The sequence below is a fragment of the Ochlerotatus camptorhynchus genome, unplaced genomic scaffold (assembly GCF_037179485.1).
Source record: "Ochlerotatus camptorhynchus isolate MF236.1 unplaced genomic scaffold, CSIRO-AGI_Acam_v1.1 ptg000294l, whole genome shotgun sequence".
Taxonomy (NCBI): domain Eukaryota; kingdom Metazoa; phylum Arthropoda; class Insecta; order Diptera; family Culicidae; genus Ochlerotatus; species Ochlerotatus camptorhynchus.
In genome coordinates, this window is record NW_027040783.1 from 98,601 (window position 1) to 126,344 (window position 27,744).

At 38.3% G+C, this 27,744-nt stretch overlaps 1 protein-coding gene across 2 annotated transcripts in view; it reads left to right on the plus strand.

Moving 5' to 3' along the window:
• Positions 1–14,310: 14,310 nt before the first annotated feature.
• The window catches only part of LOC135706900 (cytosolic carboxypeptidase 6-like), a 51,031-nt gene continuing 37,597 nt past the window's right edge, over positions 14,311–27,744 (plus strand). For both annotated transcript variants that reach the window (XM_065228583.1, XM_065228584.1), the window contains exon 1: positions 14,311–14,382. In XM_065228583.1, coding sequence (XP_065084655.1) covers positions 14,364–14,382 — 19 coding nt within the window. In that variant the 5' untranslated portion in view covers positions 14,311–14,363. The remainder of the gene's footprint in view (positions 14,383–27,744) is intronic.

Genomic DNA, 27,744 nt, shown 5'->3' on the forward strand with positions numbered 1-27,744 from the left:
TTAATAACATGCTTTATTAGACGTCTTATAAATGTTCTCCAGCTCCTTTATTAGATTTCATTGCATTACTTTACAATATTGCTGAATAAAGGTGAATACAGTCAGCATAATAGCTATTATTACCACTATGCGTCCATGTTGTAATCACATGATTTGTAAATGCTTTACAAACGACGTATTAGATTCATTATTCGACAACACTGATTCAATATAACAACAAGGCGAAAACAGTAGAGTAGTGGTTACCGTTTCCGCTTTCCAATTAGAAGGTCGTGAGTTGAATCCCAAGCTTAACCCTTTTTTTTATTTGTGTTCTACATCTAATTAATTTAAATAGTAATCATCGATCACATGACTCACGATAATGAATGCATTTATCTAGTTCAAAAAATAACCTTCCTTGGGATTGGAGTGGTGAAGAGGTAACATTGGTCTCATGTTAAACAACGATGAATGAATTAATCATTCCCACAGGGCCTTGAAGGAGCTAGAGTTGCGATCGGGAGTGCTGATAGGTATTCACTTTCATGCAAGCTTTTATTGATTATTGAGTTGCCCATATGATGAATTCTAGGATAGCTCAGATGACAAGGCAAGCGGCTGGTGATCGGAAGGTACATGGTTCGAATCCCATACAACGACATGTATAAGTATTTATAAATTTTCTAATATCTGTGTGGTGCGAGCAACGTCAGAAATAATGGATACAATTACACTTAAGAAACACAACCTTCCTTCCCTGTCTGTCCCCGCCCCTCTTATTTTCGGGTTAATTTTCCCACAGTTGAATAATCGTTTAATAAATGTATAATAATGTCTAATTAAACGTTACTTCACATGAGAATCAAGCATATACAGAGCATCACTGTTTAAAAAGGAAGCAGTGATGCCTAATAAACGCTGAATAATCAAAAAAATTATCGTATGAACTCTGTTACAACTCATATAAGTCGAATAAAAGCTTCTCGACATACCTTATACAATACCAAAGTAGTTCAATGTTGTGGTTGAATAAATTCTCCAGATTTGTGTTAACAAAGCCGGAACAGAAGTTGTTATTAAAAATAGTACAAGTACTATTCAGCATGCAGTTGAATAAAATGGCTATGAAGTCGTTTCTTCAATAGACGATTGTTTGTTGGGTTATGTTATTCTATGTTCAAATAATAATAATAATAATGTAGCACGTTATTAAAAGTATCTTAATGTTAATGAGTTTCTAGATATGTAAACATAGAATACCATAAGATAAGTTAATGTGGGGCAAGATGACCATATGGGGCAAGCCGGATATCGTCTCTAAACCATAGAGTTAATTTGGTAGAAATATGTGTAATGCTGTATGAGAACTTACTAGCGAAGTGATTTATATACATTTCTATCAAATTAACTATAAAACGTTGTGGTTTAGAGATTATGTCCGTCTTGCCCTATATTCCTCTACGCTTCGCCAATGCCCTTGCCTAAACCGAGGCCTGAAACCCTGGAAATAATATTTTTAGCACATATACAGTATATGTACTTGACACGTAAACATTATTGTTTGAACCATGACTTTCATTTGAATTAGACACATAATCATTATGTTCTACCGAGACATAAATGTTATAAATCTCACACCCAAATTTTATTTGCAAAACAAATGAAATTCATTTCTTTTGGAACATTGATTTTATTTGTGTGATTGACTTAGACACATAATCTTCATGTTCTACCGAGAAATAAATATTATAAATCTCACACATAAATTTTATTTGCAAAACATATGAAATTCATTTCTTTTAGAACATTCATTTTATTTGTGGGAAACTAAATATTTTTTATGTTCCCCAAACATATTGTTTATTTGTGAGGTCTAATTGCAAAAAAAATATGTGGTTTCACACATAAAAGGTATATGGAAATTCACCTCGGTGTAGGGAATGAGAGCAGTGCAGGCAGCAATATATCTAGAGTGAGAAAGATAGATAGAGAGAGTAAAAGCAACAATCAATACGAAACTAACGATTTTAAATTGGCTCACCACTTTAGTAGCCTATTGGTCCCAAGCAAACGATTAACGTACCCTATTCTAGTTGAAATTCTATTACTACACTATGTTTGTTTTGATTCGCTATGAAAGTTTGACAGATAACATCAGGGGTGTGTGGATTGATGCAGAACATGCAGGGGTGAGTGAAATAGCTTGGGACTGCTTGGGACCGTTGTTCTGGTACTGAGTGAGCCAAAAATAATAATGATTTTCTTCGGGACCCAGTGGTCTTAGAGTTACCTCTATGCTTTAATCGTTTGCTTGGGACCAATAGGCTAGTCAAGTAGTGAGCCAATTTCAAATCGATAGTTTCGTATTGATTGTTGGTAAAAATGTAGGAAGAACAAAAAAAGGTACTAAATCTCGACTACTTTTTCAAAGGGACGTATCAGCTTTTGTAAACAATGCATTTGATCGTCGATTTGGCGTAACTGGTAGCTCGCACACGCTTACTAACACCACTAGCAGGTAGAGAAAAATTTCCCCTATCTGATGGTAGTGTTAGCATGCGTGGCTGAGTGAGCCAAAAATAATAATGATTTTCTTCGGGACCCAGTGGTCTTAGAGTTACCTCTATGGTATAGTCGCTATATTTATAGTCTGGCGGATAGAATTACGATCTATCAAAAAGCGGAACCGATTCAATATACTGTAGACCAACTCTTGAAAATGTACTATCAACTTTGATAAACAAAACGTTGATTATTCTTTCCTCGACAATCGAACGCAAATTACCAACATCATCGGATAGGGGAAACTTTCCCCAACCCAAAGATGGTGTTAGTTTGCGTAGGAGAGCCTTGAGACACGAGAAAAGGGTTTCCAAAGTTTTGTTCACAATTGGGTTCTTTAATTTTGAAAAATATATCGGTTTTTATGTATCATCTGAAAGAGCTTCGTTTTCTGAGCACTAAATTTTGGATGTAGGGAATGCGAGAGTGAAAATTTTCTGTGATTAGTTTTGGTATGGAGCAAATGAACCTATCGTGGCTTCGAGCAAGTTAAGTGTACGTGTATCATCAGTCCGTTGAAGATGTGCATTGTAAATATCGGAATTAGTATTTGTGCATTGCAAAACAAAAAGCTGGAAGGAGCGAGAGTAGTGTGGATACATGATTATTTTATTCAGCGAGAGGATGATATTACACGGGAAGGTATTATCAACAATCAATACGAAACTAACTATTTTAAATTGGCTCACCACTTTAGTAGCCTATTGGTCCCAAGCAAACGATTAACGTACCCTATTCTAGTTGAAATTCTATTACTACACTATGTTTGTTTTGATTCGCTATGAAAGTTTGACAGATAACATCAGGGGTGTGTGGATTCATACAGAACATGCAGGGGTGAGTGAAATAGCTTGGGACTGCTTGGGACCGTTGTTCTGGTACTGAGTGAGCCAAAAATAATAATGATTTTCTTCGGGACCCAGTGGTCTTAGAGTTACGTCTATGGTATTATCATAGAGGTAACTCTAAGACTAGAAGGTCCCGAAATAACGTGCTCAACTTTTTGGCTCAGCTCTGGTACTCTCTTCGGTCCCAAGCTGTTATCTGTCATACTTTCATAGCGAATCAAAACAAACATTGTGTAGTAGTAGAATTTCTACTAGAATGGGGTACGTTAATCGTTTGCTTGGGACCAATAGGCTAGTCAAGTAGTGAGCCAATTTAAAATCGTTAGTTTCGTATTGATTGTTGGTATTATCCCGTAATATTCCCTGTGAGGAAATGTAATTCCCCTGAGAGGGCACTGTTCTGGTTTTCCATGTGAGAAAACGTATCCCCCTGAGAGGGTATCGGGTTTTAACTTCCCCGTGAGGAGGTTGAAGTCCGAAAGGATTGTTATTCCCAGCTTGGAAATTTGTCTCCCTGAGAGGATGATTTTACTAAATTTATTCCCCTGCGAGGGTATATTTCCCACCATTTATTCAGCGAGAACTCAGTGTTCAGTAAACAAAACCAGTGACAAGTAAAGCCCTCTAGTTAAAGTATGGACGACTGTCACCACAAAACTGAAAAAAAAAGCTGTTCCAATCGAGCAAAGCTGTGCATTTTGACGGTTCGATTGGAACAACGTTTGACAGACGTCCATACTTTTACTGTAGGGCTTTAGTGACAAGCTCCCTAGCAAGAGATAGATAGAGAATCTGAAAACGACAAAGAGCTTGGTGAAGCTGGGGCTCCAGACCGGTAGGTGGCCGGACAGATTGCGTCGTTATGAAGCTCAGGAAAAGAATCTTAGAACACTAGACCCGTTAATATTTAAGCAAGACCTGATCATACTTCCAAACTGTCTTCGGAGACCCGAATAGAAATTGTAATGTAGGAAACATAAGCAGACATCTTCAATACATTAAATTTTAACGTGTATTGCTGTACCTTTAATGTATTCAGACTTCAGTGTGACGTCCAAGTACATAAAAATACATTAGCCTCAAACGTTACATCAGAATCAAGCGTCTTGACGATGTAAAATTTGGCATCAGAATACATCCAATGACAACAGAACCAAACGTTACATTAGTCGCAGTGGTGTTAGGTCCCGAACAGAGGAAAAAAGTAGAAGGGTCTGTGCCTAGGGGCACAAACGGAAGCTTGACGTAGGACCGCTAGTGGACGGAATAAATGTGAAGAGCATTAAGTTCTTTTAATTGATCAAATCAGGCATAACATTTGATAACGGCACAAAAGCATTTGTAAACAAACATTCTAAGGCCCTTTACACGCGAACCAAAGTACGCCCACGCAAACCAATACCACTTACGGAAAGGTGATAGTTGCCCCTATGCGATGATGTTGTTGGTTTGCGTGGGCGTACTTTGGTTCGCGTGTAAAGGGCCTAAGAAGGTTTGTTTACAAATGCTTTTGTGCCGTTATCAAATGTTATGCCTGAAATATCTATTATCTCAACTCTTTCCGGTTTTGAATTGTAGGCGATCCAAATTTGTAGTAATCTTTTTCAAAAAGAAAGTTGATTACGAGAATCAACAGGGTGGCCAGTGAATTTTCATTTTGAAAATCCCGGTTTTTTCCCGGTTTTCCCGGTTCAAATCTAAAAAATTCCCGGTTGTTAATATGCAACAAAAAAAAACAAAATTTACTGATAGGATAAAAAAAAATGTGATTTAAAAAGATTCCCAAGATTCTGGAGCTTTGAAATTTGTGTAGAGTCTGAAACTAGAACTTTTCTTCAAAATTTGTGATTAATAACATGCTTCGTAATGCAAGATTTGGAGAAACAATAATTAAAATGTGAAATTTTGAATTTTTTTTTTAGATCACAGATTTATAAAAAAAACATCATACCTATGAGTCGTGGAGTCATAATTGTCACGCTCTGAGACTTAGAAGCATTTTAAGGGTAATAACAAATTACATAGCAATCTGTAGAATCTGGCGGACAAACCCTGGAATTTTTAGTAAAATTTAAAAGAATTCAAAGTGTTGATTAAATACAAATATTGAGAAGGATTCCCACACAGTTTTCGAAGGAGAAGAACAGATTTCCAGAATTATTCTTACATGAAATCCATAGAAATTGTTGAATGAATTTGGAAGGATTTCTTTGGAGAAGAATGCAAGTTCTAAATTAAACTGTTAGGTAATTTTAGTAGATTTAAAAAAGAATTGTGAAAATAAAAATAAAACATTGCAGAAAATTCCTACGTGGTTCTGATGAGATTTGTATGGGCATCGTAAGGAACATGACAGATGAATTTTAAGAAGAATTCCAAGAGAATTATGATCGGAATTCAACAAGAAACAGAGTTCTTAAAATGTTCTGGCAATAATTTCAACCCTAGTGCGAATGATTCATCACATAACCCAAACAAAATTGATTCCAAAAAATTTGCTGATAATTAGAAAGAAATTCTTTAAAATACTCCAAGGGGTTTATAGATTAATTTTCGAAAGATTTCTTTTGTTTTGAATAGAGTTAAAAGAAATATTTGAAAAGATTTTTAAAGGAATCAAAGTTCCGGATAGGCGGGAACGGGAATTATATGAAGGATTCCAATAAATTCTTAGGGGTTGGAAGAAAATTCCTAAAAGAATTCAACGGTAATTATTACGCGGAGTGTTTTCTGGTTTATTTCAGAACAATTTCAAGATAATTCAGAGCAGAATTCCAAGTTAATTCTGGAATTCATCATGAGAATTTTGAACAACGAAAAATTAAAACCCCGGAAAAGAATAATTCAGTTTCGGTTTTTACAAATATTTGTTTCCAAACTCCAGCATCTTCAATATTTTCTTTAGAGGACCATGCACTTTACATCTGAAATTGAAACGACAAAAATCAATTTGCAATATTGCTGAGTGATTAAATTCTAAAAACAATAAGACGGTATACTGAAGAAAATTATGCAACAAATAGAGCAAGACATTCATTTGCTAAAGGATCACTCTGTTTTAATGGTTTATTCTTAAATTCTGATGTAAAAATTTGTTACTATGATATAGTTAATTTATTTTCCCGGTTCTCTTGCAGAATTCACGGGTTTTTCCCGGTTTTCCAGGTTACTTTCCAAATTTCCGGATATTTCCCGGTATTCCCGGATTTCCCGGTTTGCTGGCCACCCTGTATCAATCAAAATCACTTGCACCCCTGCTTCCAGGTCGTTGGGGGCTTGTGGTTCTGAATATGGACAAACAAGCATAGATAAATTCTATTCCAACTCTTTACTGATGTAAGCTTGATGGCCCTGAAAAGGGCCGTTTTATTGAAGAGGACATCCATGGCCACTTACGCTTGGCGTGTTTAGTGTAGGTGACAGCATCACGGACCTCATTTTCCACGAACACCTTCAGCACACCTCGTAGATCAGACCGGCGATACGTCAGATACTGCGACGGCGAGCCAGACGACGGATGGTGGTTATGAGGAAATTGACGAAAATTTTATTCAGTCTCGGAGTAGTACCAATAGACTGAGTGAATCCAATCTTTACTTTTCTCAAATTCGGGAATTTTTCCCTGGAAAATCGTGGAAAAACCTGGGAAAACATGAGGAATATTTACTCATCGCTGAGTTCCTGCGCTTATTTCTGAGATAACTAAACTCAAATTTGGGTCGTTCTCATTCGCCGTGATAGATATCGGCGCCGGTGGTTAGCGTAATTACCTCTCACCCCAGCAGGCCTGGGTCCAATCTCAGTCGGCGCCATCGGCATGTTCTAAGGCATAACATCTCTGGGAGCTGCCTCCCTGGCGTCGGTAGCATTGGAGCTCAGTACGGAAAACAAATCTCGCGTCACTTTTCAATAGGTCCTATCTACATTGATCGATTCTCTTCATCGACACTCTCTTTCGTAAATAACTCGGCTTCACAAATCTGCATCAACAATAGAAAAGAGCCCATCAGCATTTGTAAACAAACCGTTCCAAAGCCCTTTACTCACAAAGCGATGGCCACCCACACAAACCAACACCATCATCGGATAGGGGAAACTTCTACCTACAAGATGTTGGTGTTGGTTTGTGTGAGCAGCCTTCGATTTGTGAGGCTTTGGAACGGTTTGTTTACAAATGCTGATGGGCCCTATTCTATTGTTGATCCAGAAATGTTTCCTGCCGTCTTCGTCGAATTAGATGCTAGATTGTTGCTTCTTCCATCGAAAATATCCGGCCGTGGCGATTCAAAGTTGATCAAGGTTGATCAAAACAATTTGTATCCCTGCTTCCAGTTTGATCACATGAGCATTTTGTGTGGTCGGTGGTTCTGAATATGGACAAACAGGCAGATGAATTCTATTCTTACTCTTAACTGTAATAAGCTTAGTGGCCCTGAAAAGAGCCGTTTTGTTTCCAATGTTGGTGATGATTTAACCTCTGAAACCAAACAGAGTGCGTCTCTGTCACTTCAAAAACGTAGATGACATCCATGGCCGCTTACGCTTGGCGTGTTTAGTGTAGGTGACAGCATCACTGATCTCATTTTTCAGGAATACCTTCAGCACACCTCGTAAATCAAACCGGAGATACGTCAGACACCGCCACGGCGAGCCAGACGACGGATGGTGGTTATCTCGAAGAATTTGCGTTTGGTTCTGAACATGGCGATGAGTGTGTAAATATTACGCAATTCCATCCTCCCTATTCACACGCGCCCGAGGATCGGAGGCGAATGCAACTTCGACTTGTTTCGTCTACTTACTACTCTCTGACGACTTTGCTGGGGAAGCAGCATATGCATGTAGGTAATTGGTGGATTTGTTAGTTAATTCGACGCTTTTGGACAATGCTGAACATTTACCAGTTTTTCAATAGTTTCTTGTTAAAAATCAACATTCGGAAGCGTTGTTATCAATGCGTAGCCATATTTCTGATCGATTGGTGATAAAATAATTGAAATTGGACCAGAGGTAGCTGAGTTATTAACGTTCAAAATCTTTCTTAATTTGTTACATGTTCCATTTTCGGTTTTCACAAAGTGTACCCCCATATAGAAATCAAAGACGTAGTCCTACGTCAAAAGACCAGAAGATCCCGAAGAAACGTGCTCAACTTTTTGGCGCAGCTCTGGCATTTTTGGCGTCCGTCGGGTGTGTTTGAGAAAACATGTTGGCGTTATCTCTGAGATATTTTGGTTATTTGGATGATGCATTGATTAGTGAGATATCTTGTTAATTACATATCTTTGGTCTAACGCAATTCCTATCTGGTCATGGTTACTTCATGCAGTACCTACGTACCTACATCGGTTCGGACACGCAACGTCACCCTTCTGCACGGAGTGTGGAAATTTGGAGAAAACACCGGAGCACGTGGTCTTTGACTGTCCTGTATTTGAAGTAGTGCAAAAGGAGATGCCTTTCCTTAAATGTGTATTATTTTATTGGTATACGTTACATTACAACTGGTTGGTATTTTGTAACTACCAATTTTAGTGTTGATTTATAGTCATTTTAATTCACCAAAATATCATCATCACATTCTTTCGTGCGCCCTGACCCAAAATAATAATTATTCAATACTAGTGATCGTTGTGCGACACATTGCCAATAGTACTACCAAAAAACAAGCCATTTACATCTTAAAAATCACGCCTTACCGTATAGTGGAAGTCTCGATGAACATTTCAAATGGTCCTATCTGCTTTGATCGATTCTCTTCATCGACTTTCTCTTTCATCAATAACTCAGCTGCAACCGAGGCTGCAACACCTTTCCCTGTTGTATTTGACGTTTTGGACGCTAGATAAGAACCTCCTTTATCAAACTATGTGGTAGAATTAACGCGAAATCTGTTTGCATAGCAGTGGTGATGAAAAGAGAAAGTCGATGAAGAGAATCGATCAAAGCAGATAGGACCATTTGAAATGTTCATCGAGAGTTCATTCATAATTTTCAGCGCCATCATTACCTATCATCTACACTGAAACAAATCGACATGTACCGTTTATTGGATCCATCTTATAACATAGCAATGTCAGCAGATTTGTTAATTTTATGTGATGATTGATAGATTCCATTGGATTATCACTTAAAAACTATGACTGTGATATAGAATGATTTCTATCGTAATTTCACATACTTAGTACTTGATAAAACTTTGCTTCAAATGTGGTTAACGATAGCTAAGACGTATTTGAATATGGTCTGATATATTTTATGGTGTAAAACTGTTGATATGTCATGGGTGGGAACAGACATCTAGAAACTAATGGAAAATCATATAAGTTTGCACTATGAGAAAATTCCGTAAAATATACCTGTTTTCATGATGACTATTGCTCACTAAAAGATATATCTTATAAGATAATCATGTATATTTTATTGGAGTTGCTTTTAACGATTTTTGACGTTTGTTGATATGTCGCGTGTAAACAGCCATGTAGAAACTATTGGACAGTCATATGACTTTGCAGTATAAGAAAACATGTATATCTAATTGGAATAGCTTCCATTGATTTTTGAGGTTTAAAGATTGTAAACAGATCTATCCCAATCATTACATAGTCATATAAATTTTCCTTTTAAGACATCCAACAGCAAACATTTGTTTTGGCATGGTTTTCTGGGATGAATATCGCTCCAAATTAAATACATCTTACATGATTGTTCTTTATAAATTATTGAAACAATTTTCAACGATGTTATCGTAAACTCATTAAAATGATTAGCCGAACTAAATATTGCTAACAACAATGATACTGTATTGAATAATCTTTGTTTGTTATTGTTCCATAAGATAAGGGGTTCCGGCAAGAATGTATTGAGATTGAAAAAAAATGATTCTACTGCAATATTTATTTGCTAAGATTTTAATTGTAAGCCTTCTACACGGATAAATCAGATTCCAGCACTAGTACTCAAAATTCATGAACCAGTTCTATGAACTCATATAAAATAGTCGTTGTTTTATTGCACACAGGAGCATTAAGAAAGTTTTTGAATACACGACACCACCGAAACGGAGCATAAATTTGTCAGTGTTATTTCTCTTCACTCTAGCAAAACCAGCATAACGTTGCACTACAGTCCATGTCGGGAGAGCTGTTCTTACTTCATGCTAATTGAACGAGCTCAATATTGAAGTCAGCATTGGCCCAGTGGAATCGAGCGCAGACACCGAAAGTATCACACCTCAACAGTTCTTGATCGAATCCCAAATCAGCTACAATAAAAAAAGACACATCTGTGAAAGCTCCCATTGCCTGATGTTTATTTTTCGATTTATTTTTAGAAATCGATTAAATATATGTGCTAAAAGAAGAAGTAAATTTCATGTGATTTTCCCATAAACTTTACATCGATTGATTTATGACACATATATTATATTGTGGTGAAAAGTAAAGTTTATGCTTATGGGTTTCAAATCCATTTCAGTTAATTATTATAATTTGACCGATTTTCATTTATCATATGACGATCATATAAAATTTACCAAATTATCAGCATTGTAAATGTATCAGATATTCATATAGAATTTACCTGACACATTTTCAATCATATCATTTTCAATGGATTATCTTATAGCGCAAATTTATTAGACTTCCACATAACAGGAATATGTCATATTGGTTCAGTGTATGCGCTATACGCATTCTACACTGAAACAAATCGACATGTACCGTTTACTGGATCCATCTTATAACATAGCAATGTCAGCAGATTTATTCATTCTATGTGATGATTGATAGATTCCATTGTATTATCACTTTAAAACTATGACTGCGATATGGAATGACTTCTATCGTAATTTCACATACTTTGTACTTGATAATACTTTGCTTCGAACGTGGTTAGCGATAGGTAAAAAGTATATGAATATTGTCTGATTATATTTCATGGTGAAAAATTGTTGATATGTCATGTTGATATATGTGGGAACAGACATCTAGAAAGTAATGGAAAATCATATAAGTTTGCATTATTAGATAATTCAGTACAATATACCTGTTTTCATGATGAATATTGCTCACTAAAAGATATATCTTATAAGATAATCATGTATATTTTATTATTTTATTGAAGTTGCTTTTAACGATTTTTGACGTTTGTTGATATGTCGCGTGTAAACAGACATGTAGAAACTATTGGACTGTCATTTAACTCTGCAGTATAGGAAAACATGTATATCTCATATCTCATTGGAATAGCTTCCTTTGATTTTTGAGGTTTAAAGATTGTAAACAGATTTATCCCAATCATTATATAGTCATATAGATTTGCATTTTAAGAAATCCAACAGCAAACATTTGTTTTGGCATGTTTTTCTGGGATGAATATCGCTCAAAATAAAATACATCTTACATGATTGCTCTTCATAAATTATTGAAACAATTTTCAACGATGTTATCGTACACTCATTAAAATGATTAGTTGATATTGTAAATATTGCTAACAACAATGATACTGTATTGAATAATCTTTGTTTGTTATTGTTTCATAAGATAAGGGGTTCCGGAAAAGAATGTATTGAGATTGAAAAAAAAAAATGATTCTACTGCAATATTTACTTTGCTGTGATTCTAATTGTAAGCCTTCTACACAGCTAATTCAGATTCCAGCCCTAGTACTCGAACTTCATGAACCAGTTCCATCAACTCATATAATTTAGTTGTTGTTTTATTGCACACAGGCGCATTAAGAAAGATTTGAACAAACGACACCACCGAAACGGAACATAAACTTGTCAGTGCTATTTGTCTTCACTCTAGCAAAACGAGCATAAAGTTGCACTACATTCCATGTCGGGAGAGCTGTTCTTACTTCATGCTAATTGAACGAGCTCAATCTTGAAGTCAGCCGTGGCCCAGTGGAATCGAGCGCAGAAACCGAAAGCATCACACCTCAACAGTTCTTGATCGAATCCCAAATCAGCTACAATAAAAAAAGACACAACTGTGAAAGCTCCCACTGCCTGTTGTTTATTTTTCGATTTATTTTTAGAAATCGATTAAATATATGTGTCAAAAGAAGAAGTAAATTTCATGTGATTTTCACATAAACTTTACTTCGATTGATTTATGACACATATATTATATTGGGGTGAAACGTAAAGCTTATGCTTATGGGTTTCAAATCCATTTCAGTTAATTATTATAATTTGACTGATTTTCATTTATCATATGACGATCACATAAAAGTTACCAAATTATCAGCATTGTAAATGTATCAGATATTCATATAGAATTTACCTGACACATTTTCAATCATATCATTTTCAATGGATTATCTTATAGCGCAAATTTATTAGATTTCCACATAACAGGAATATGTCAAATTGGTTCAGTGTACGCTCTTTATGATAGATGACTAACAGCTTCGATGTCTATAAATATGTAGGATTGCATGTTCGATGCTTCGTTATTTAATTATAGAAAAACATTGATTATATTGGAAGCAACTTTGAATCCAAACATCTTCTACAGACTTAGGTTTTTTTTACCGAGATGGGCACCTGCTGGATCTGAGTAAAAACTTGTCGAGATTCAGCAAAATTTATGTTTCTTGCTGAGATCTCGACAAAATTCACGTTTGTGTATGTAAATAACCTATGGTTTGTCTGAGTCTAGATTTTCAATATGAGTAAAACTACGGATAAAAGCTTTATCAAATTCAAAACTGAATTTAAAAAGCAGAAAATCAAAATCAAATAAAAAACCAACCCAAATCCCACTAAGAACTGTACAGGTAAATGCACCTGTTGATTCACACTATGGGTGAAATATGCGATGTCAATTGCATCTGCATGGTTTTGAACTCAAATGAGTATCTTACACGACCAGAGCCAAACGTCTGCAAAGCAAACAAGCAGCAGGCCATGTTCGGTCTATTTTTAGCCCTAGACGACCCTAATCATGCTCATCCACGGCCACTTTGATGCCTCTTGTGTGCTTGCACGAACATTATTTGTTTTGCTCTTCTTCCATATCAAATACGGTTCCTAAGGACATTGGCGCCACCACTTTCTTCCATCCGACCAACCAATCGGCCGACCGACCGACCGACCGCTCCGTGTATCGATCAAACACGTGCTCCGGTGGCTACTCTTTAGTTCGAATTATAAATTCCTTCATATCAGCGTGCGCGCCGGAACGGAAATGGAAAATATTCGAACAAAAAAAAATGACATTAGAGTTATTATGGGCGGCCCCAAGGTAGTTTGTCATTTGGTTTGTTCGGCAGCTGCAAGGATTTTGTCGATGTCGTGCGAGTTCCCAAAGCTATACGGTTGAGACGACCAGGATTTTCGGTGGCAAAGTTTCGCTCAGAACAGTTTGAACTTTTGGCGGAAAAGGTTGGAAAATTTTCCTAGAGTTTATGGTTGACTGCTCGGTGGTGAAAAGTTTGATTGATTGCTTCCGGGAAGTGCCTGGCAGTACAGTGCAGTATACTTTACAGACAGAGTAATCAAGAGCAGCATTGTTTTGCCGGGTTGGTGAGGGATCATCGAAACCTAAGCCCGACGAAGATTTTCCGAGTGAGATAGAAAAGTTTTACCAATGGTACCTTCCCTTATAGGGTGAGTGGAGTTGGCACAAGAGGTGAAATGTCGCAGCGCAGAGTTTCATGACAACCAACAATAAATTTGCCTCTGGAAACCGAAAGAAGTGCAATCGATTCGCTTGACTGCTCATTCAAAGTGCCAAATTATGTGGCGCTGATCTCATTCTTAATTTTGGTGATTTGATCCGTCAGTGTTTTACGAGTTTGGGTGTAGTTTCAAGGTTTATCATAAAGTGCGTTGACAGGTGATGTGCATGGAAATCAATATTCAATAAAAGGTGAAGTGAATGCTCTCTGGAATGCTGCCTTAATTTACGGGTTATTATTCTGTTTGCGGTTGGCTGAAATAAACACCGATAAAGTTAGAAAATGGGTGATTTCGGTTCCGGTAAGTCATTAAAAGTTTTTCGGTACATCTTAAAAGTCATAATTCAACTGACCGTATAAACAGCTCTTTTTATTCAGGCGTCGATAAAAACAAATTGTTTACTTCCAAATAAAAAGATCTTAGCAAATTTCCAACGGTTTCCGTAAAGCACTGAAATCCATACACTTAGCATGTAAATATTGTGCCCAAATTGTCGTACCGTAATGTACTGAATGCCAGTTAATCCGGACATCTTGTAAACCTTGATTGCAACATATTGAACACAAAGTGATAATAATAGATGATACTATCAGACCATCATAAAATAAATATTTTTAATCAGACCATCATAAAATCATATTTCTCCGGAAGTTTTTTTTTCGTCTCTCCCGGAACAATGCTGAGTAAATACAGGTGTACCTCGATATAACGTAACTGTCACTTTTGATTTTCATCGTCGATTTCTCGCAAACAACAATTCAAGCTGAACATTGCATTACGTCCTGACAGATTCTCTTCGTCGACTTTCTCTTTGCATCCCCACGGCCATGTTTGTTTTGATTCGCTATGAAAGTTTGACAGATAAAATGAGGGGTTAGTGGATTTTTCTATGTTTCGAGGGGTGCATCGATTAGCTTGGGACCGAAAATAGTACCAGAGCTGAGCCAAAAAGTAGAGCTCGTTTCATCTGGACCTTCTGGTCTTAGAGTTACCTCTATGGTACAACCTTCTTGCGACAGATGGTTTATATCTGAATTGACTGTTGCTTTGTGTGCTTTACTACTGCTTGCTACCGTACGTTCAGATCTGAATTCGAAGTGCATTGGCAACAACGCACGCACGAACGAATGAAAGCTGTATTAGAACCGTCGCATCTATACCCGCTTTGCTAAAATCATCATGCTTGGAACGTAGTGAACCGAATGGGGCTGTATTTATACATTTCTTTATGACCAGGTTTTCAATGTTTCTGTCGTCATGACAGCCTTCACAAACCGACGACATCCCTCAGCTTACCCCAAACCCTGGTTGGGTTTGCTAGAAGTCAGGTTGGTGTCGGGTAGGCTTATATTTTTCGCCGGAATGTCGGAATGACTGATCTGCTCAAGACCGCGCGTTTTTAAAATATGTCGGATGAAAATTTTGCAATGGGCAGCACGAACGTGATAGCAACCGAACGAGCTTCGGCGGCACACTGGTAGTGTAGTAGCAGCATAGAGGTAACTCTAAGACTTGAAGATCACGAAGAAACGTGCTCAACTTTTTGGCTCAGCTCTGGTACTATCTTCGGTCCCAAGCTAATCGATTCACCCCTCGAAACATTGGAAAATCCACGAACCCCTCATTTTATCTGTCAAACTTTCATATCAAATCAAAACCAACATTGTTTAGTACTAAAATTTCGACTAGAATGGGGTACGTCAATCGATTTGCTTGGGACCAATAGGCTAGTCAAGTAGTGAGCCAATCTAGGAGCCAATTTAAAATCGTTAGTTTAGTATTGATTGTTGGTTGCATGTAGTATGACAACCTCTTTGTGGACTGTCACTTATAGCTCAATCTGAAGGCGACAGACGTTGGAATACTGTCATGAGGCGGTACTTTTAGTATGCCTGTTCTGTACAACATCTGGCTGCAGTTTCTTCTGTACGGAAACCCAGTTTTTCTTCATGTCTTCCTCAGATTTGACCTCCTTGGGATGCTTCCGTTGTGCCTGCTTCATAATAGCCCAGTAGGGGGAAGTGGGTTCATGTCCTTGGATACGAAAGTGATCCCGTTGGCTTCGTACCACTCCAGGACAACATTTGAATAGTGGCACGAAGCTAAATCCTGCCAGAAGATCGTAGGGCCCTCGTGTCGTTTCAACAGGGGAAGCAGCCACTTCTGTAGACGCTCCTTGCGTTAGATCTCCCCGTTTACAGTCCCGGTAGTCACGAACGGCGCAGTCCGTTTGCCACATGACTGCGCGATTCCGATTAGTTTTCCGATGTCCCTATGAGAGAGTTGAGGATTTTTCAGGTGCTTGCGCAAAATCAATTCGCGACGTTGCTTAACGCCATTTTTTCCAGTTTTCTAAAAACTGACAGCGATAAAAATACAGTTTTAACAATACACTCTAAACTACTTCTATCCAAATTATCAAGAATAAATATCCAATGGGTAATTTTCTACAGTGTTTTTACCGTGATGCAATTTGATCTGGGACGCCCCTTATTTGTTACTGAAGCTTAATCTACTCTGCACACCAAATTTAAATCGCTGAACATCAGCAAAATTTTGCTGATTTTAGACTTGATGAAAGATCAGCAAACGTTCCAGCAAAATAATGCTGCTGATTTTTTCAGCAATTCCGACTTCTGTCAAAAAGACAACTTTTTACTGAAAATCAGCAATATTTCTTTACTGATAATTCAGCAATTAAAAATTTTGACATTTGGCAGCATTTTGCTGATTAAACAATTAAATTCAGTAAATCGAATTTGTTTTCACTATATGAGCTTCAAGCTTCTGTAAATATACGAATAATAAAGATAAAATCGCCAGACTCGTTTTCAAGTATCGTTTATTAAATATAACCAGTGTCCGAGCCAGTGTCCTTACCTACACAATTTTATCTAGGGTAAATTATGGCTTCGGCACCCATTGACTGTTTTCGGCAACCGAAATTGAAACGTTTATTTCACTGTATTTTCCCATCAAAACTCTTCGCTGAATGTATTAAGCCGATTCCTTACCTTTTCAGCTTCAATCTGATTACATTTTTACGACTGTGAATTCCTGTTATACCATATTTTTCTTTAAATGAAATATACATACTACAAAATACGGCTGATTTCGAGTTGACGATAATAGAACAGCTGGTTAACACGCAGTTCAAATGGAAAGGGTGCCGAAGAAAAAGAGACTGCCGACAATAGTCACTCTCACCTGAGAAGTTTGGAGCGTTGTAAAAACATGTTCAACCCGTTTTGATCAATTCTGTCAATTGGAATTGGTAGAACAGCAAACAGCAGATAAATGTCAACAAACAAACCTGTCATGTATGTGTGTGACGCTGAGAAATCGCTAATAGAAGTTCGGACGCTGCTTAGATTGACGAGAATACGTAAATTCCCCTATTTGTTGTTTTTTTTTTAGCTCTTCCTCCTCCTGCGGTTTGAATGGTGGTGCACGAATGCAAAAATACTTGCGACTTAATGCTAACAGTTTGACAGCTCTTTTACTGTATAAGACACTTTTCGGCCCCGGAACCGCTAGGACCTGGAGAAGGACCTGCCAAAGCCCCAAGCTGCCGGTCTAAGCCTACGACAGCTCCCGGGGTGGGCACTCACGACCTCTGATAGTTCCGGGTCTCAAGGCGTACGGGCGTGGGAGAGTTTTCGGACAAGGGATCCTATCAAACGCTACGGTCAACGGTTAAATTATTTATTTATTGATGGTAAACAAACCTAACTGGGCTTTGGTGGTGACGGGTAGCGATCGGGTGATGGTCGGGTGGCATTGGCTCTAAACTTCACCAGCCTCCGTTATCTGCTCACTCTCCTCCATCGTGGGCTCCGTCACTCTCTCCAGGGAGAGTTTCCGCCCACACTCTCTTCGAGTTCAGTGGATGTCGCTACCACCCACCTGCACTCATCGTTTAGCTGTTCGATCGTCTGTCCACTTATGCCACCCACCAACGAGTTCAAATTGACCGTTGCCGATTAAATAATCTCCCTAATATAAATACAGCTATATCCCGTGTACTAAACATATGAAAACAATGTTACCCGCCGGTAACAACTGGGTGTTAGTTTATGTTAGCTGATGTTTTCAGTAAAATATCGTTTGCTGTTTTTCAGTAAAGCATTGGATTGCTGGTCATGATCCAGCAATCCGTTTTACTGAAACAGAAAACTTAAATTTGGTGTGTGGGTCTATAAAGTTCAAAGTGTGAATGAAAATAACGAGGAAAATTAAAATTTTTGGATTTCCTGAGACATCCAGCAAAGATATATAATTAACAAGATATCCCACTAATCAATTCAGTGCTAACATTTGAAAACGGCGCAAAACCCATTTGTAAACAAATGGTTTGTGGGCCCTTTACTCGCTACCCGAAGAACGCCCACGCAAACCAACATCATCGTCAGGAAGGGGAAAATTTCCCCTACCCGATGTTGCTGTTGTGTCGCGTGGGTGTACATCAAGTAGTGAGTAAAGGGCCCACAAACCATTTGTTTACAAATGGCTTTTGTGCCGTTTTCAAATGTTAGCACTGAATTCCTCATACAAGGCATATAATTACCACCCTTATGTGATCGCAGTGCCATCTGTTGAGCGCACATTTAAACTGTTGGGAGTTCCCCGCCAACTTCACCATTAGGGCTCAATAACTGACAGGTGTCAGCATGATAGATGTCAACGCGGACGTTGATGATCAGCCTAGGGAAGAGGACGATATCATCCTCGAAGTCATCATCATTATATTGCGAAAGCAAGATTCTTACTTGTTTGTGATTGCTCCGTATTTAATCATTACCACTTTATACGCAACAGAAACACTTGAGAAAACAATCACACATCCAAGCGCGCAATATGTTTTGCTTTCGAGCGAAAGAGTTTCCAATATACCACCGGTATCAGTAAGATGTAAATCTCTAATAGTAATTGATGATTTGCAAAGAAGTAAACATGGGAAAAACGTTCCCACGCTCTAAAGAATTATTCCAACACCCAAGCCACTGGAAATGCAACGTATCGAAATCATTGCTAAACGAAATAAAATATGCCGTCTTCTTTGGCCAACACAGCACGCATTCTATTCAAAAATTACGTTGGAATAATCATAACTTTCCTATTTTATAACGTAGGAAGTATTTTTCAACGCCGGTGAAAGCAAACGCAAACGGAAGTAGCCGAAGCTGAATGATGACGATGAGTGATTTAACCGCTTCGTGTTTTGATTTGCGCAGTACCGTCCGTTCAGTTGTGTGGGTTCGTGTATGGATGTTGGTGTGCGTGTTTTCTTCCAACGCTGCAGTTCAACCATAGAGGTAACTCTAAGACCACTGGGTCCCGAAGAAAATCATTATTATTTTTGGCTCACTCAGTACCAGAACAACGGTCCCAAGCAGTCCCAAGCTATTTCACTCACCCCTGCATGTTATGCATGAATCCACACACCCCTGATGTTATCTGTCAAACTTTCATAGCGAATCAAAACAAACATAGTGTAGTAATAGAATTTCAACTAGAATAGGGTACGTTAATCGTTTGCTTGGGACCAATAGGCTACTAAAGTGGTGAGCCAATTTAAAATCGTTAGTTTCGTATTGATTGTTGGTTCAACGTTGTCTCGTCACAAACCGTTTGGCGCTGTTATCTGTCTCTATAAATTCCAAAGAGTGCAGAGAGGTCTGCTTCCAGGCAGGGATTGAAACGGTTGACGTTTTTTACTACACTCGCTTCGTTGTCGTGCGCGATAGTCTGTTTGTATTCGTACACTTATGCTCTACCGTTGTCTCTCTCACACAACACAAACGGTAGAATAACACTCGAGCAAAAATAAAATTATCATATCACTATCATATGACATTTCGTTCTAATTCTTAAATTTAGTATAAATTAAACACTTTATGATCAGAAATGTTATAACCAACAAAAATAAATACGAAACTAACGATTTTAAATTGGCTCACTACTTGACTAGCCTATTGGTCCCAATCAAATCGATAAACGTACCCCATTCTAGTATAAATTCCAGTACTACACTATGTTTGTTTTGATTCACTATGAAAGTTTGACAGATAAAATGAGGGGTTCGTGGATTTTCATATGTTTCGAGGGGTGCATTGATTAGCTAGGGACCGAAGCTGAGCCAAAAAGTTGAGCTCGTTTCTTCGGGACCTACTAGTCTTAGAGTTACCTCTATGTTATTACTAGGACATCGTATGACAGAGACTGTCATATGACATTTTAGTTTGATACTGTACTATGATAGCTTGTTTTGCAAGTGTCGGAGGCAAAGGCAGTCAATTATCACAAAAAAAAAACTCGTCTACCGCGACCGCTTACAAGACTGCTTCTAGGTATTTTCAGGAAAAAATAAAATCCCCTGAAGATTCCTGGTTTTCCATGGTTTTCCATGTAGTCGGTTTGGTCATAAACTGTATATTGAATCTTTCGCTTTAAACGTTCATATCGAACATAAGTGTGAGATAATAATTGAATGAGTCTAGAACATCTACTAACATTTATTTGGAGTGCCTTCGGAACGACTACTTTTCTTCACTTTGGTCACTTTATAGTCATTTTTTCACAACTATAAGTCACTGTTTGATCACTTATTTCTTCAACATGGTCACTAAAATCACTGTTTTTGACAGCATTGATCGCAACCAGCCCTGTTTCCAGAGTTGGGGTGTCCGGTACACTACGGCAAAATATTTCTCTTATCCGTGGACGAAAGCCTATTGAAAATCAAGAACCAACCCCTTTCCAACAGCATCAAACAAAAACATCCCACCATCCAGACCCCCAGCCCGTAGAACAACATCAAAACATGATCGATGTCTACGGCCACTATTTCCAGATCGTTCTTGTCGCACTTGGGCTTATCGGTGAAATACATCTTCTGCTGGTAGCGTCCGATGCCCGTTTCCACCGTCTTCCTAAGTGTGATGCGGAACATTTCCTTGAACGGACTGCCCTTTCGCAGTGGAATGTGCATCGGTCGGATCGGATTCAGGAAAGTTTCCTGCAGGTCGCAAATTTCCTTATCGGTAAACGTCTGCTTCACCAGCGGGTAGGCGTAGGCTGTATCGCACTGAAACGCATAGCCTCCACGTTTGACCCAGGAGATGCCTTCGGTAACGTTCATGAAGTTGTTTTCTCCGTTCAGAATCTTCCTGTGGTATAGTTCGATGGCTACGGGATCTTTGGTTCTCTGAAATAAGAGTTCCATACAATAAGGAAAGGAATTCACACGAGGGGAATTACATTGAGATAGTCCGCATTGTAGGCCAGATCTTCGACGATCACTTTCAGGTTACTGTCCAGCAGATGCTGCAGCGTGGACATGGTCTTCCGAGGAACAATCAAGAGATAACCGACTATGTACGCTGAATAGAACTGCCAAATCAACACAGAGAACAGGAGCGAACTGATTAGAGCAATCCGGGTGGAACTGAGATGGGTTCTGCAGTGTGTGCCTGAAATGATCACTATTTGCCGAACGGTTCAACCAAATCATGCATAAACTAACCTTGCTGAAAGAGAATTCCGAATACGGTTAGCCACGCCAGCCCACGATTATCGACAATCTGCCGGTCGCCGTACAGCTTAATGCCTTCTCCGCAAAAGCTGCCAAACACGATGCCCACTGCCAGGAAGTTAATCACTAACACCGCAATCCACAGTTCCATGTGAAACGGTTGCAGAAAGAAGTAGCGACCTTGGAAAATTCGTGGATGACGGAATACTATGAGCATCCTGCTGGATCAAACTTCGATTAGTATCGACCGGAATGCTTCTGTTCTGACATTCAACCTTACCTAGACGAGCTAACTGTAACGGTATAGTCAAATATACCAATTCTTTCCTGGGTGTACGTCAGAACATTGATGGATAAATCGACATGCTTTGTGGCTACCTGACCAATGATTCCAAAGCTAGACCGTCCATCCGTATTCGACAAACCCCAGGAAGACGATCGAACGAATTTAATTCTGAAAGGAGTAAACTTTTCTGTAAGAATCCTACACATTCTGGAATAGTCGACATACGAGAAATTGTGTTTTAACATTACGAACTCCAGCATCCGGTATCCGAACCTATGAAGAGCGTACCTAGTAATTGGGTCATTACTAGTTAAATGTCCCAAAAGTGTAGTATGGTGAACTTGGTCCAGTGGCTGAAATTGATCACATTTGAAACAACTACACCATTGTTGACAAACCTTGCACTGACGGTTACAGCAGCCTTGAGTGGAATGCCTCCAAAATCGAACCTCCGTTCGTATTCGGTCTGATTGACGACGACATCGAATCCTCCCACCGTGCTCCAGGTACCCATGTTCGTGACATTGAGGGCAGCTCCGTGCCTTATCGAAGGACTGAAAATGTCGTACACATCGTAGATCACGTCCAAATATTTTCCACGTTCAACTACCAATGTAACTTTCGCATCTATATTTAAATTTTGCTCGTTCAAAAGACAGGAAGCCGTATCCACGGAGTCAGCACCAAACAACAGCCAGTGATACGAAGCGTTGAAGTATTCGTGGTTCGATACCACCTCGAATAGTTTCGTCGTTCCCGGACAACTCAAATCGATGGAAGCTCCCAACTTATGGTAGTCGTATCGCATCACGTGACTGTGGTTCCAGCGGGCCTCCGTAATGTTGGAAATGTTTTCAAAGTGTATTTTTCCCGGGTATGAACGGGTGATTTCCAGGGATAAACTGAGAATATCTACATCGGGAAATTAATTTGTGTTTGCTTCTACTCATGTACAGAGAAATCACCATCATTCTGATCCAAACAATGGAAAATTGTTGCAATCCTAAGATGTTGCCACTGCAAGTAATCCTTGAGTAGATTGGCATTAAATTCTGCATCGATGGAGTGCCTCAGAAGCAGTACAATAGCGAGCAATTTCATTTTGAACCAACTCTCCCAACCAAAACTGCACTGAGTTACAAATATGTAGGCTATCTAAATGGAAGAAAATTTTAAACCTGAGGCGAACATGATTTTTTAATGAATCGAACAAACCACAACCAGAGGTGATTCAAATTGACAGCAAAATTGAGCCGCAACGTTCCATTCCTTTGCACCGCAAATTGTCTCTAAGTGATTTTAAATATTCAACAAGCTACTATTTACTCATGGAAATCACTTAGTTGGACAGTAACAGTAACAACAGACAACTTTTTATAACTCGATATTGAAGGGACCATTTAGCTATAGAATTTTCGATTTATAGAATAAACAATTTTTTGGTCTATAATTTCAAGAATAATTCCGAATTACTCCATTTACTGGAATATCTGGCCTTATTTGCTCATATGAATTCGAAAAATGGTTCAAGGATCTATTTATTAAAGTTCTGAGTAGTTAAATTATAATATTAAGCCAATATACACAAAACATGCAATAGGGCTATCAAGTTCCTGAAATTTCATTTATCAAGATATCAAAGGCCATTTCTGGATGTGGTACTATCGCTCTGAGGGTGTTCGGCCATTAGGTCAAATGGTCATTAGCCCAGACTCAAATAAATGTTGACAAGCTTCCTTTCACAGTTATGTTTTTATGATTTTAAAAAATTAGATATTTGACACTATTTGGTCTGACTATTTGGACGTTCCAGAATCTTTGAATTTGAGTCTTGGAGATTATTCTTCATGCAGGATCTAAATTTATCATTTTTTTTTCAAATCCTGGATCTTGATCAGTGTTGTGAAAATATCAAAAGATCTAATCTCACCAATGTGCATAATCTCATTTGAGTATCGTAAACCAAAAACTCAACACGCAAACAACAGCCGATGATATTACAAGCTGTGATACGGTTGCTATGATATCATGCTAACAAAACTCCCCGACCACAATTTTCACCAAACTGTGTTGAGTTTGAGCTTCAAGATTTTTGCTGTACATCCGAACACGAAACGAAACTTCCATCACTGCTGGCAGCAGTAACTTCGTGTCTGCCATCTGTGAAGCGTAAAGAAAGATAGCAAACTATGCCTTCTCTTTCTAAGAAAACGATGTGCAAAGGAATCATTTTTGTGGTAAGTCAACTCGTGGCTGCAATTTTACATATTCTGAATAGTCTCGCAATATCAAATGAGCTTGTAAAAAAAATATCATGCTTGATATTTTATTCCAATATCATGCGTGATATTGGGAGCCCTTGAGAGCAAAACAAAATCATTTGAGTGAGGATTATGCCATCACTGATCTTGATTCTTTCTTTTTGTCCAAAATCTAAAAAAAATCTATGTTGGAATCATTCTGATACCCGGGGAAATCCTACCGTAACATAGGTATTAAAATCGGATTTCACACGTCTTGCCGTCTGTGACCGAAAGCCATCCACACAAGCTATCTCACCTGTATAAAACATTCCCAATCGATAGAACTCTGCTCGATCTGGCTCAGCAGTCCGATTGCGACATCATAGAATCAAATTGAATATGAAAAATCGACCCGGCAAAATGAAATTTGCTGATGTCTGTATGTGTGTCTGTGGACGCGTTTCATCTGGGCAAGCTTTTTTCGAGATGGCTTATCCGATCAATATGGTTGTTTTTTTTTCAAGTCAAGGGAAGGCTTATTGTTTAGTTCTCTGAAGAAGAAATCGTAAACAGTTCTAGATAAACTTTTCAAAAGGTCCTATCTGCATTGATCGATTCTCTTCATCGACTTTCTATTCTATTCTATTTCGACTATTTCATTTTTTTTTTCATCTTGTCAGTCCCAACTTTGTTGACTCAATTTTGGTGGATATGAGTAGATCCTACTCAAATTTGGGTGTTGCCCATACATCTATACATCTAAAGCGGACGTTATACATGTCAATATATTCACAAGGAGAATAGTGTAACTGGCAGACCAACAGCAGCGTTTGACAGTAGGCAGCGTGTCCCGGGCTCAAATCATTTATTTTGCTGTGCTGGGCCCGCTGTCACCGTATAACATGTTGCCTACGCACCTGCCACTGGACTGGTGACTGGCGCTTTAAATCTTGGTCTTTACATCGCCCTCATTCTTACAATCACTATTAGAACTGGCATATCGTGAAAGAAATTTGAAAACTGTCTGAGCGATCAGTCCCGTTGGCGTAGCTAATGGGAGTGCCTTAGGCAGTGATGCCACATTTTTTCGAATTTAAATCTGTATTTTCGTGTATCATTTGAAAATTGCCTATCCTCGTTGATCGATTCGCTTCATCGACTTTTTCTTTGGTTTACCACAGCAACATACACGAATTTCTCGCTAAGCTAGCAGGACAGTTCGACAGAAGATGATGTTAGCGGCTATAAGCTATATTCATAGTCTGGCGAAGAGAATCTCGGGAACCAATTAATCATTTTGTCTAGCTTCTGCATTCATGTTCCATCAGATGTAACTGCTGTTTTTTGCGGTGACATGTATCGGAAACTACGCATAAACTGTTTTCCGTTAATTATTCACATACTGCAGTGTAAAACATGTCTGGTACCTCTATATATGCATTTAGATTAATCCTCCTCCTCCACATTCTGCCCAAAAAATAGCTTACCCCTCACAGGATTTTCCGCCAATTTTTATGAATGGGGTGATTTTTCGGATCAATTCTTTGTCCACGAAAAAATCGCAAAAAATCGATTTTGTTTTTCGATCTTCAAAAAATATAGGTGTTCATTTTTTTAAGTGTATTTACATCGAAAAAACTATTTACTCTCACCCCAGACTGCGTGGTAATTTTAACGAACATAACATCAACATCAGCATAGCTCCAACCGGTGGAAACTAACGATTTAAAATTGGCTAACTACTTGACTAGCCTATTGGTCCCAAGCAAATCGATTAACGTACCCCATTCTAGCCGAAATTCTATTACTACACTCTGTTTGTTTTGATTCGCTATGCAAGTTTGACAGATAAAATGAGGGGTTCGTGGATTTTCCTATGTTTCGAGGGGTGCATCGATTAGCTCTGGTCTTAGAGTTACCTCTATGATAGCTCCCTATGTTATTAGATGGATTACAATGACGTCACTATTTGCGTTTCCAATTTTTACGAATACAACAACATTTGAAGGTTTACCCTACCTTCCTCCTGTGATTATTGCTCTTTGCTGTCACATTTTGTCTAGACGGAGAATCAGAATGATACATTTTGATTGATTAATCATTAATGATTCAAAACAACACAAAAATGATAAAAATTTATTCTTCACTATGAGTTGACCCGTTTTTCTAGAAAATGATTAAACTTAAATCATTAATGTGTCATTCTGTTTCTCCGTGTAATTGTAGGTAACCGAACTGCATTGACACACACATTGACAGTGAGCAAGTGTGACGTTCATTTCCTCTTTGTTCCTCTCGTTACCTTGCGCGCATTTTATTCAAAGAAAAATTTCTGGCCGTTGATTTAATTGAATATTATAAAGGAAAGAATTTATTGGGGTACCAACGTACCAGCGTATTAAAAAAATCATAAGATCGATCTTCCAAAGGTCGATTCTTTGGTACCGATTTAATCAGTGGATCGGTTATAGAGCCAAATATAAGATCGATCTTTCTCTAAAGATCGCCCAATCCTATACCAGACATGTCCCGACCAACCCTTTCGTTGATTTTCTTTAATTTTCTATACATCTTGAAGATACATCTCGAAGCCATTCATAAGAAAAATCGATAGCGATCGTCACCATTTCATAAATAATTGTAAAGATGCTAATAGTCTAATCGTGAATCGTTTATAAAGATCTTTCACAAAATATTTCTACCAATCGTTACCAATGTTAAAATATCGATTGTGTTGCCAGATCAAAATATCGATTTCTGTTGTAAAATCAAAATATCGATACTCAACTGCTGATTTTATTTGAGATTTTTTATCTGCATAATTTCTAGTTTCGATCCCATGCCATCTGGGGTGTACTGATTTCGTTGTTGGTTGCTAATCCTCGGGTCCACGGTTGCTGTTGATGAGCTTATCAACGACAGGCAAACACACTCTAGTATGTGGTGTATTGAAATTTCTGTAAATCTTTTCATACATGAATTCAACATTTATATAAATTTATTTGTCAGGGAAAGAATAATCAACGTTTGTTCATAAAACTTGATAGTACCTTTTCAATTGTTGGTCTACTGAATTGATGCCGCTTTTTGATAGATCGAAATAGTATCCGCCAGACTATAAATATAGTGACAATAGTTAGCTTGCGCCTGAATCAAAACACTAAATGGGAAATTCATTTCCAGTCGGGTTATTCGCGAAAGAGAATCGATCAAAAATGTTAGGCCCTTTTCTCGTGATGCGCGAGTATTTTCATCGCAAAAAATCTGTATCTGGCTGACAAAATCTGTAAAATTTCCGTATTATGGTCTCATTGCGGATTAACGATAATCTCCATTGAGCAAATTCATAGTTGAGAAGGAGTTTGTTCTAAGTTTAGAAAATTGAAAAATGACTAAAGTTTGCTTTTTAAAGAATTTGTCTATTTTAAAAATCTTGAAATCCTACAATCTTGATAGTGGCGCCGGTAGTGTAGTGGTAAGCGTGATTGCCTCTCACCCCAAAACCTGAGTTCAATCCCAGTCGGTGCCGCCTGGATGTTCTGAAGCATAAAATCTCTGATCACGCCTTCCGTCGGAAGGAAAGTAAAAGACGTTGGTCC